General features: G+C 46.8%; 5 protein-coding genes across 5 annotated transcripts; 2 read left to right on the top strand and 3 right to left on the bottom strand.

Annotated features, from left to right (window-relative positions):
* Nucleotides 1-609: 609 nt before the first annotated feature.
* On the bottom strand, nt 610-2718 carry B9G98_02417 (Ferric reductase transmembrane component 3; the record flags this gene model as incomplete). The annotated part of the gene is made up of 1 exon (XM_024808974.1): nt 610-2718. The coding sequence occupies one exon, from the start codon at nt 2716-2718 to the stop codon at nt 610-612; it is 2109 nt and encodes a 702-aa protein (XP_024664742.1).
* Nucleotides 2719-4211: 1493 nt separating this feature from the next.
* On the top strand, nt 4212-6119 carry B9G98_02416 (U3 small nucleolar RNA-associated protein 8; the record flags this gene model as incomplete). The annotated part of the gene is made up of 1 exon (XM_024808973.1): nt 4212-6119. One exon carries the CDS (start codon nt 4212-4214, stop codon nt 6117-6119), a length of 1908 nt encoding a protein of 635 aa, XP_024664741.1.
* A 28-nt stretch (nt 6120-6147) lies between these two features.
* Nucleotides 6148-7248, bottom strand: B9G98_02415 (hypothetical protein; the record flags this gene model as incomplete). The annotated part of the gene is made up of 1 exon (XM_024808972.1): nt 6148-7248. The coding sequence occupies one exon, from the start codon at nt 7246-7248 to the stop codon at nt 6148-6150; it is 1101 nt and encodes a 366-aa protein (XP_024664740.1).
* A 208-nt stretch (nt 7249-7456) lies between these two features.
* B9G98_02414 (General amino acid permease AGP2) lies at nt 7457-9157 on the bottom strand (the record flags this gene model as incomplete). The annotated part of the gene is made up of 1 exon (XM_024808971.1): nt 7457-9157. The coding sequence occupies one exon, from the start codon at nt 9155-9157 to the stop codon at nt 7457-7459; it is 1701 nt and encodes a 566-aa protein (XP_024664739.1).
* A 1313-nt stretch (nt 9158-10470) lies between these two features.
* Nucleotides 10471-12159, top strand: B9G98_02413 (Delta-1-pyrroline-5-carboxylate dehydrogenase, mitochondrial; the record flags this gene model as incomplete). Its single annotated transcript, XM_024808970.1, has 1 exon — nt 10471-12159. The coding sequence occupies one exon, from the start codon at nt 10471-10473 to the stop codon at nt 12157-12159; it is 1689 nt and encodes a 562-aa protein (XP_024664738.1).
* Nucleotides 12160-12181: the final 22 nt, after the last annotated feature.

Raw genomic sequence — 12181 nt, 5'->3', positions numbered from 1 at the left:
ATTTCATGGCTATTAGCGACCCAAGTGAGCAGTTTACAAGTGAGTAAACCTTATCTCATTCGGCGGACTTCTGCAAGATGATCACGAATAACTCCTTGCATATGCAGGTCAAGTAAGCATAAATTTTGTCAGAGCCGTAATATCCGACAGCCAATAAGAGTCGTGAATTTTCTATGTGCTGTTTAGTCTATCTGATTAAAGGAGCTGACCCTTAATAACAATGTAGATGGTGCTTGGCCTACAAGAGCACATCGTGGTTGTGCAAATGGTTTACGATGCCTCTACACGAAGGTGTAGACTAACCCTGACTGGCCAAGTAGAGCATCATCAAATGCTCGATACTGCTTAGCCGAGAAAATTACATACCAGTCCGATGCCTGAGTGTAATATTTGAATGTGCTTCAAAACGCTGTTAAAAATCCCGAGCCTATGTCCGATCATGAGCGATGTCATGCAGAGCAGTATGCGGCTCTTCGATCTAGCTGATCGACATGAAAAGTTGAAAGTCAACAGAAACAGGCAGTTGTCATATACCTATGCTCTTAAAATGTGTCGATCAATTAAACAACTGCAGTATTAATCATTTCATTCATACATTTTAGATACATTTTACCAACTGAAAGATTCCTCGAAGTATTCCATGTAATGAGGAGAGGTAGTAATGTTGGCTACGACTGCTTGACGAGTCGAGTCATTAACGGGACCAGGTCCGCAGCATAGAACGGCCAGAGGTCCGGAAGCATTTTGCGCAGCTTCGCTTACGATTTTTGCGATGTTCATGCGACCCTGCTTCAAATTCATAGAGCTTGTAGTCGAGACAATTGACTTTTCCTTATCCATTGAATCAAAGGAGGCATTGGAAGAAGATACTGCAGATTCATCACCCACATGAATGTAAAGTTTCACGCCATGCTGTAGCATATAGTCGATCTCAGCAGCAAACCACTCCAGGGGTGCCGTGTCACGAATGCCCCAGTGGATAGTGATATCCTTTTGACCTTTAGCGATGCGACCCTGAGCAAATGAGAAAGGTGCGGTAATACCAATGCCACCACCAATGAAGAGAGCCTCTTTGAAACGATCCATGTTGATGTACTGATGATAAGGACCATCAAGCCAAACAGTGGTCTCGATTGATCCATTGTTTGCCTGGCATTTGTCAACAAGACGTTTGGTCATACCGGACATACCACGAGCAAAGAGCTTAATGCATCCCTCCTCCTCGTTTTTAACACTTCGCATAACAGTAAAGGGATGGGACTCCCAGAAGAACATGGGCTGAACAATGTGAACAAAAATATAGGATCCAGCGGGAACTTTCCAAAGCTTAGAGTACGTGATCGTGAGTTCGATAGTGTGTCCATTGTGGTACGTAACCTTAGCACGAGCAAAGGGACTAGCAAGCAAAACACGAGCCAGCCGCGCGGCCCTATCAAAGCCCCAAATTGCAATAACTGCATAATAAGGGCGAATCTCGTCGCCAAGTAGATAGACATGGTAGTATCCACCAACCAAGAACCCAACAGCCAACAGGATATGCGTGACCAAGAAGAACTCGTAGCTAAGTTTGCGGAAGCAGTGGGCAGCAGTAAATACCATAATACAGCCAAAAACCGTGGATGCAACGCCATGATTCCAGTATGCTTTTCTCCAACTTGAAGTAAATCGATTCTGATGGATATACAGCCAGGTATAAGCAGCCGCATGTACCACGAGATCGATGAAACAGAACCTGCCGAGCCATTTGTGGTACACACTGAACTCATCTAAAGGCCAACCCGTCATCTGAATCATAAAATTATTTCGGCCTGCAAAAAGAAACATAGGAGGCATCAAGAACACAATGAACCATCCCGAACGGATACCGAGTGCCTTGCTATATTGGGAACCCCATCCATCCAGCTTGATACTGTAATTATCGGGCACAATATCCAAGCCGCCGAATAATAAACCAAAGTGAACAGCGGTAAATGCAAGAAGAACAAAAGTAGACTGGCGCGTAGGCAAGTTGAATGTAAAGAAACTGCCCAGCCGGGACTTGCCTAAAGTTGCAGGAGTGCTGTGATTAAAAGTGAGCATGGGAGGCATTGTGACAGTCTTTCGGATCCAACGAACGGGCTTGGAGTCAAGTTTGTGGGGGAGTGAAGGGAAAATGTTACGGGTCCAGTGGAAAAAGGTTCTCAGAACAACTAAACCGAACCAGAAACACATCATTCCGATACTGAGCACGATTCCTCTGTCATCACGACCCATATTTACACGGTAGGCGCGAAAGGCATTCTTATACTGAGCAACTGGAACTTTGAATGCCTCCTTGACCTTGCGAGCTGCGTAAGAGCTAGGAGCTGTCAATAGCGGAAGATCGGGTACTTCAACGTCAAGATCGTCTAGATGACTGACTGTAAGATTTGCACCCTTACAGAAACTAACCAAAGCTTTGAAGTGTGAGTGACGGGCCTTCACAGAAGGGTCCAACGCGTCGAGACAACTAAGAGTCGACTTCAAAAATTCATCCTGGCCACAGTAACAGGCATTATTGTTGCGGGGCCTATTTCCACCACGTTTGCCTTTTTCGTTACAAAAGGGCCATGTGAATCCTTGTGTCATGTAGGCGGTACACGCAAGGACGATCTCATCTTGCGTGGTCGGGGGCGGACCACCGTGAGCGAAGACAGTTGAGCCAAACGAAAGGGCGGTAACAAGCCCTGACAACTTCATTCTCGGTGCAATCTTTCGAGATGATCTTGCATGGTAATTTATAGCTATCCCAAACCAAAAAGCAAGAGCTGCAGCATGCAATGTCCAAAAATCGGCTGCCCAATAATCAATTGCATATTGCATGCATCATGACTCGATCGAAAGTCGAACCCATGGGGAAATTTTAGTAGTGTCGTTCTGTTCTCTTGAACGTATGGTCAAAAACGTTTAAATGAACTATGATAAGTTTATAAACATTTCAGACGGAATAACCCCTGGCGAGTTGTGATTTTCTGCCCGAGAGCAGCTTCAAGCATTATGTGTCATCTGCATTAAGCTATTCTCGCGTTATAATTTGAGAGTTTGGGGTGTTAACGGCAAACGAGAGCGACCGAGAGCTCCTACTGGGGAGAAAGTCTATACATCTAGGTCTATATATTTAGACCGTTTGACAAAATTTCGGCCAGTATGGGTGGGAAGGTGGCTCGATGAGACCACATTTTTTCGTTTAGTCCTCAAGAAAATGCAAGTTACTGATCATGCACGAAAGATCTAGACCATCTCATGCAGATCATAAGATAAATTCTGTGGACGAAAATATTGAGGGATTTACGCGAAATCGACATACTGTTGCACCACACTATATTTATTTTTATTAGTCCGACATATTTATGTTATTTCAGCTAATGTTTTCGGCCTAAGTTATGCCTCTGCGAGCCTATCTAAATCCATTCAGCATGCAAGCTGGGATTATCGTGTTGGAAAGCTAGTTGCCGCGGGCCGAATCACTTGTGGGGTTCGATACGCGGAGAAACCCGCTGCATCTTTAGTTTGGTGTAAACATGTGTTATCAATAGTAAAGTTTAATAGAGCTTAGGATAATAACTTAGAATTACGGCCATGACCCGTGCGTTTTCAGAACTTTGAATTGGATGTTTCCCGAAAAATGTCATTCTAAGACGCATGCCAAGAAAATCCAATTTTTTTCCTGCAAGTTGGTGATTTTACAGGTAGAGATCGGGAAACTAACACGACGGCATCCAGGCACAATTCGATCCCACACAAATTTGACATGGAATATCGATACGCAGAAAAATTGTGGTGGAATTTTAAGCTCCGTTACCCTCGCTATTAAGGTTATTAACCATAACATTCAGCAGACCGTCGACGGAATGCCAAGATTTTACCCTGCGGGTTAGATGCTCCTGCAGACTTGGCTCTGATGCGCAGTTGCAGTTGGCAAAGCTGATTGGATAAAAGGTCTAGTCTTGTGAATACAATAGGAAAAGTATCAGCATCATGGCAATCCTATGCATCTTCTGTATGATTGGTTCTTGAATGAGCAGCAATTTTTAACAGTTCATCAAAATTAGATCTCCGCCAGGTACATTTTGTGGGAACGGCTTAGTACCCCTGACACCCGTACTCTCTAGTGACCCCTCGTGGGAACTTGTATTTTTCATAGCTGGTCGGCTTAGGTCATCTTTTTTTTTTCTCACAGAGGATAAGTTTTAATGATCTCTCCACCATTTGAGCTGCTAAGCTTGCCAAATGTATCGGTTGACAAATTGATCCGTAAACCTATCTGTGTGGACCGGTCGAATTTTCATATTGGAGTCTCCCAAAGCTCTGTCACAACTGTGTCTCTTCGTCCTTCAAGAGTTGTAGGCGCTTTTTCGGTTCCTCCTAGTGTAGATATTACTGCTGTGGCCACTGATGGGAAGAAAGATGCCCCCATTGTTGTTTATGCCACAAACGAGCGTAAGAAGCATTTTCTGAAGATCATTGACACCCAGATCTCGCAACAGCTCAAAAAGGAAGTAGCCCGACTACATTTTTTTAACGGCTGTTTTGTCGCGATTCAAAGCGACAATACCATGGAAGCCTTTGATGCCGAGAAATTAGAGAGTAAATGGAAACGCGCAGCCAAAAAGGGTCTTTCGTACAAGTTTTCAGCCATGATCGATGATGGAGTCTGTGTGGTCATTTCTAGCGCAAAGAAGCACTTTGTACTCGAAACACTTGCCTTTGATGAATCTGGTGTTCGTGAACTCAAGGTTGTTGAGATTCCTCTCGAATGTGAGGTTGGGAAATTCAGCTACTCTGAAGGTGTAGTGTATCGGTGTGAGAATCGCACGATTCAGCTATACAACGTTCCAGATGCCACTTTAATATCGCAGTTCGACATTCAAGGAGATGATGCCATTGAAGATATGATTGCCATGCCCAACAATAATATTTGTGTTATCCAGAACTCAGTGCTGAGCATCATTGATTGTTCTTACCGATCTACTATCTCCAAATGCGAGTTGCCGTCTGGAACTTCCATCAGCTTGCTGTCATACTCTCCTGAGGCTGAAACTATCATTGCTGCATCCGCCAAGACCGTGCTTGGTTTCACTGTGACCCCAAGCTCGGGTACATTACTTGAGTCCATTGGTCATGGTGTAGCCGCTGCTAATCCACAGTTTACTTGCGGCCATTGTGACCTTTTCCCTTCTTTGATTGCCAAGAATAGCTTTGTCCCTACTCTCTTGCAAAATATCAAGGAAGCTCAGGAGGCTAGCTCGAAAATTCTGCATGCTCTGGAAGCCGCCGCCAAGAAGAAAGATGAAAAGGTCTTCCTCAAGGTTATTTCTTATCTTAAAGGTGATTCATGGGAACAGGCACAACCACCCTCGGAGACAGTCGTTTACGAAGATACTGACCGTCAGGTCGATAGAGATTTGATCAAGCAGATCACTTATTTGGTTTTCAGTGTGACTCTGGGGAGTACAACCTTGTCTTATTTGCCGTTTTTACCAAACTCGTTCGCTATTTATCTACTCACTCACCCACTGTTCCCTGCAGGTGAACCCGAAATGAAGGATCTATTTACATGGCTCAAAGCATACCCGCAGCTGTATCGACAAGCCATTGTTACGCTGTCAAGCGCTTCACCCGAAGATATTCTTGGTGGACTGCTCTCGCAGGACGAGGACATTTTCCACGATGCAGTTCTTCGCCTTGAGGAAGAGTTTGGACAACAGCAAATTACTTTGGCAATCCAATCGTTATTTAACCGAAGTACCGACCCCGAGGAGCTTATCCAGGTTGTTGATAGACTCAGCAAATCTCCAGATGGCTGGGCTTTGGTAGCACCTTTCGTTGATAGCCTCGGTCTCTTGGCCTGGGACAAGGCTAACCTGGATAAACTGCAGAATAGACTACAGGCTCAGTTGGAGAGTATTCAGAGTGCAGTCACAACCAACCGCCTGATATCAGAACTGTTCATGTCTGTTGAAATTGATGCCGAAGACGGCAAAACTATTTCCAATGGTGAAATCAAGCGTCGCAGCAAAAAGAGTCAAGAAACAGACAGAACACGAGACGAGCCCAAGTTTGTTCCCAAGTACAGTGTCGAAACATTGGTTATCAATTAAATAATACATATATGTGTGTATGTATATATCAATCGTCCAGACCGTCCTCTTGCATTTCTTGCCAGCTCTCGTGCATCATTAGCACAAAGGCCGCGCTAATAATGAGACCACCAACGATATTTCCGAGTCCAATGCCGCGCCCAAACAGAATAAAGTCGACGAGCGGGACCATAAAGGTGGTGAGCAGGGAAGCGACCGATCCAAAAACTGGCGACGTCAGTGACATCAAGATAAGGAAGCTTCCAGAAAACAGCATATTTGCAAGAATAGACCATAAAAGTGCACGCAAGACCGGTCCAGCCGGAGCTTCAAAGGTTTCAATACCCGCTATGTGCAAAAGTATCAAGGTGGGGATCATGAGGGCCCAGGTGGCCGCACCAATACAGGCCGCAATAACGTTTGCAAAAGCAGCCTGTTTCTTGGCAGAAACATGTTGTTCTGGACAAGCAATCACCTTATACAGAACCTCATAGAGCCCGTAAAGCACTGCGCCAGCGCCGATGATAAGGTTCCCAAGAACCCGGTAAGGTCTTTCTTCGTTTGATTCAGTTGACCCACTATAAGCGACAACAAGTACACCAAGAACGCTCAATACGATGGCAATGACTTTGCCGGATCGCCATCTTTCTTTCAGAAGTGGGATACTAAACGCGTAGGCAAAGAAGGCTGAGCAGTTGTAGATTGCGGTAATATCCGCCGCTGTTGTGAGATTTATGGCCAAATACCACGACACTGCAGCGACATTCAGCGATATAGCTAGAATAAGCGATATCCTGGTCATGTATTTTGACAAAGAGTCCGTGTAGTTATTCTTACGGCTCACGCTCTGTGCAGTCTGGATCAAATGAGAGCGGTGCTTGGCTACAAAGACCTCAAAAGGTTGGTCCCTTTTCCACAGCCAAATCACAATGACCTGTAGTGGGACCAACATAACCCAAGACCCATGGGTGACCGTCATTATGAACACGGGTTTTTCGTAGTGCTGGTGGGAAATAAACGTCATTAATTCCGTCTGCGCTACGAATGAGAACAAAGAGATAACCAAGGCCAGTCCTGCCATGATATGTCGTCTCCTAGTCGCCAATTCAGACGACCGCCTCGTGTCGGGTTCACCATTCAGCAGACTCATGAGTAAGTGAACAGGTTGAAAACGCTGTTTAAGGGCGTTTGTTAGCAATCTTTCTGAGGATTTTAAGGCTGTTTTCTTGCCAGTGCGCGCAATCGAGGCAATTTATTAAATCAGATCAAGTGTAATTAAGAACTAGAGGTCGGCTTGGATCAATGTGTCTCAAACATTGATCGAATTTAAATAGACAATACAGGATATTCTTTTGATTTTAGAAATCGCCAATGAGAATGTGGCCGATTTTCGACCAGACGTTCTTCGGTTCCTTGACTTCGATGCTCTGTTCATGAGCCTCGACTTCCTCGAGACCGCTGTGAAGATCGATTTCGTCAAGTCGCTTGAACTTGGTCTTTTTCCAGAACTTCCAGAAGAGGAAGATTCCGAGATCGATAGGAATCATAATATAACTGAAAATGAATTGCGACCATTGCCAGTTACCCTTAAGAAAAACTGCGAAACCTGCCAAGAACACGAACGAGCCACATGCAATTGCACAAAAGTATGCACAGTACGGCTGTAGCCAACCTTTGTATGGGAAGGTGTTACGGTCAACGCCCTGCTTTTTGCACGCGTAGAAAAACCGCAAAAATGTGACGTTCATCAAACAATAATTGATCAACTGAGCCGCAGTGCCGAACGAGACTAGCCATGTCAGAATTTGATTTGCTGAATTCGACAATTGCAGGAACGAGAGCATGGCAACGGCAGCAACAACAATGTTAGCAACGACTGGAACACCATTTTTTGTACAATAAGAAAAAAGCTTAGGAGCATGGCCAGCAAGAGACATGCCGTAGAGGGTTCGACTCGAGCAGTAAAAGTACGAGTTACCGGCACTGAAGATAGCGAGGAGAATTGCGGCGTTCACAACTGAAGGGAGTCCTTTGATGCCCATTCTGTTCATGCCTACGACATAGGGAGAAGCGGCTGCACCGCCAGCACCATTAGCCAAAGCCTCAAGCATTTCGGGGTCGTTGTAAGGGCAGATGATTCCGACGCAAAGAGATCCCAACACAAAAAAGAAGGTGAGGCGGTAAATGACGCCCTTGAATGCAATGGGAAGATTGCGTCTAGGATTTATTGCCTCACCAGCAGTCATGGCGACGTAGTCTGGACCGGAAACTGTGTAAGATGCCTGAGCGATGCAAGCGGCAAAGCCTAAAAATCGGCCCAAATCACCTGTATAATACCATTCGGCGAACGACCCGGGATTTTTCCAAAAGGTAAAGCCGTAAGCATGGCCCTGCGGGTTTCCACCGACCATCGTAATGAAGGTAAACAGGATCAAGCCGACAATTAGCAGCACTTTGAAAATGGCCAAAAAGTATTCGATCTCTCCAAACCACGAGACAGGACACAGGAAGTTAATGATCATATAGGCCGCTACTTGCGGCACAATACTGGCTGCCGGACTGAAATTGTCGGCCCAAAAGTGCAAAACAAGCGTAAATGCAGTGATTTCGAAAGGGACAAGGAAAACTTGAAGGAGCAGAAAATTCCAACCCGACATAACTTCCAGAGCATCGTCAAGACAGCGGCCGGCGAGACGAACGAATGGAGAGGGAAGCGGGAAGTAAGTGACCATTTCAGCTGTGGAGTTGGTGAGGCATACAATCGGCACACACCAAGCAGCGAACGCAATAAAAAGAGATGCGGGGCCACCCTTACTCAACGGGGTGGCAATTTGAACAAAGAGGACTGTGCCAATTGTTCCGCCAATACCAATAAGCTGGATATGGCGAGGTTTGAGACGACGGTGAACCTGGTAAGTTGCACCTGGGGCAAATAGCTCTGTGTGGGAGCTTTTTTCGCTTTGCACAGAAACGACCTCCTCGAATATCTCCGATTCGACATCAATAGAGGTCTTTCTTGGGCCATCAGACTGGCCTGAATGACCTTTGGAACCTGCCATAGTGTGAGAATGCACAAGCGCAGATTAGTGTGGTTGAGGCTGTGGAGAACAGAAACTTTTTTGAGGAAAATAAGAATAGGCCTAGTGGAGCCTACTATTGGTACACGAATGTCCAACGAAATGTCAATCAAGTGTTTCGATTTGCGTGCTAGTTGCAGATGCAAAGCGCCAAATTGGGCTCGGCTTATAAGCTCAGGCCTACAATGCTTAGTCCTGATGGGGCGCTCGAGAGAAAACCCGTGCATGGAGCACAGCTATGCAAGAGAAAACAGTTCAACATTATCGGCAGGCAGGGGATTTTGCAAACGTGACATTAAAATAGCACCTAATAAAGAAACAAGCGTTTGAAACTTTGGTTGAGTTTCTCTGGAACGGCTGTTATTTTAACAACGACCTACGGGCGGGCAAACTTTTCGACGTGAATGCCGAATTACATATTATAGAGATGCCCATGGCCAGATCAAAGTTTGCATTGGCACACGATTCTAACTCCAGATAAACTGTATGCGCGCAAGTCTTATTACGATATCCGGGCAACCTTGTTTCCGGGATTTTTGGGGACAAAATCTGAAAGTTTTTGATGATTTTAAGAGTCGTCGCTCCCCTCGAAAAGCACAAAGCCAAGTGCTATGACGTAGTACCTGTGGGGCGGCCCCGTACTATCGTTAGTAAGCGGAATGTGTATGCATGACGATGACAAAGAACAACGCCTCGGTAAGCCATACCGCGGCATACAGGGACGCTGAACGCCGATACACGCCTCAGTGTCATGTGGAGCACATGCTAGATACATTTTCGGATCAGCATGTAGGGAGAGAAGGGCTGCGTCATGTATTCCAGGGCCCCTCAAGGCCAGCAATGCAATTCCGTGGCTTGCAGTTCCAGGGACCCAAAAGACCCAGAGGACCCACAAAGAGGTTTTTTTTATTCTTTCGCTTCAACACAGCTTAGGCATGGACTCATCAATATAATTCCTATTATTTTGCTCGCTAGTCGATACTCCATCTTGTCGCACGTGTGGAAATAATTATCGACCAATTGCTCTCCATCAGTCAAACGATACCAGGCACTCACCCTTCTCCCCGGCTGCATGCAACATGAGACCTAGATTTCTGACGGCTGGTTTAGTCAGCGGAGAATCAAGATCATGCGGTTTTGTGCTCCCCCGGACTGTCCCGGGTCAGTATGGCTTACGGGCAAAAGTTCCCGCGTCAGCAAGCCCTCAACGAAACCTGCCCGGGTCTCCCAGTTATCTCCCAAGACAGTACTTAAAAGCACCAACCCCACACTGCGATCTTGTTTCCCCAGTTTTCATGATCTCTCGCCAGAACGTTGTCCGCGCGGCGCGATTTTCCCGCCGTGCCTCCACAAAGTCCATTCCAACCATCCCTGAGGTCTTCAATGAGCCCGTTCGCACCTTCGAGCCCGGCTCGGCTGACCGTGAGCACTTGATGGCTGCGGTCGCTCGGGCCTCTAGCACCGTTCGCGACATTCCCTTGATTATTGGTGGCAGAAAAATTTTCACCGACAAGCGTGAGGCACAGATTGGCCCTTACGACGGTAAGCCTGTTGCATCTGTATCGGTTGCTTCCCCGAAGCACGTCGAGGATGCGATCGAGGCCTCGCTTGTTGCTAAGTCCAAATGGGCCGGCCTGAGCTGGGATGCCCGTGCTGCCGTGTTTATGAGAGCCGCAGACCTCATCACCGGTCCCCATCGTTATGATGTTTTAGCCGCAACCATGGTCTCTCAAGGTAAAAATGCCTACCAGGCCGAGATCGACTCGACCTGCGAGCTGGCCGACTTTTTGCGTTTCAACAACAAGTACGCTGAAATGCTGTACAGCCAGCAGCCCATGCGTAGCTCTCCCGGTGTCTGGAATCGTGCAGACTACCGACCCCTCGAAGGATTTGTCTATGCCGTCACTCCTTTCAATTTCACGGCTATTGCCGGTAACCTCGTCAGTGCTCCTGCTTTGGTTGGTAACACTGTCGTTTGGAAACCTAGTGCCAATGCTGCCCTTTCTAACTACCTGATCCAGGAGATTTTGGAGGAGGCTGGTGTGCCCAATGGTGTTATCAACTTTGTTCCTGGTCCTGCCGCAGAGGTCACTGAGAAGGTTTTGGCCCACAGGGAATTTGCCGGTCTGCACTTTACTGGTTCAACTGCTGTTTTCCAGGATCTGTACCAGAAGATTGCTCAGAACTTGCCCAGATACCGCTCCTATCCCCGCATTGTTGGTGAAACTGGCGGTAAGAATTTCCACTTGGTTCACCAGAGCGCCAATGTGCCCCATGCCGCTTTGTCGACGATCCGTGGTGCCTTTGAGTACCAGGGCCAGAAGTGCTCTGCCACCTCTCGTGTCTATGTTGCCAAGTCTGTTTGGCCCGAGTTCAAGGAAGTGCTTGTCAAGCACACAAACACCATTACCCAGGGCAACTCCCTCAAGCCTGCTCAATTTGCTAGCTTCATGGGACCAGTCATTCACGATCGTTCTTTCGAGAAGGTTTCTGGCTTCATTGAGAAGTTCAAGAACGACCCTCAGCTTGAGCTGCTGGCCGGTGGCTCCTTTGACAAGTCTGCTGGTTTCTACATCAAGCCCACCATCTTCGTCACGTCCAATCCTGAGCATGAGATCATGAAGTCCGAGTTCTTCGGTCCTCTTCTCGGCATTACTGTATATGATGACGCTGACCTCGATGCTACTCTCAAGCTCATTGACGAGACCAGTGACTACGGTTTGACGGGTGCTGTTTTCGCGGAGGACCGCGAGATTGTCGAGAAGGTTACTGAGCGTCTCGAGCACACTGCTGGCAACTTCTACATCAACGACAAATCTACTGGTGCTGTTGTTGGCCAGCAATGGTTCGGCGGCGCTCGCAAATCTGGTACTGACGACAAGGCGGGCTCTCAGCATCTGCTTGCTCGCTTTGTTACAGTGCGTAACATTAAGGAGAACACTGTCAACCTCAAGGATTCCGTGCTGTACCCCTCTAACTTTTAATTTATTGTATTTGAATTAGCAC

The sequence above is a fragment of the Wickerhamiella sorbophila genome, assembly GCF_002251995.1.
Source record: "Wickerhamiella sorbophila strain DS02 chromosome Unknown contig3, whole genome shotgun sequence".
In the NCBI taxonomy this organism is placed as follows: domain Eukaryota; kingdom Fungi; phylum Ascomycota; class Dipodascomycetes; order Dipodascales; family Trichomonascaceae; genus Wickerhamiella; species Wickerhamiella sorbophila.
Note: the sequence above shows the minus strand (reverse complement) of the source record. Positions and strands in the feature narration are given on the sequence as shown.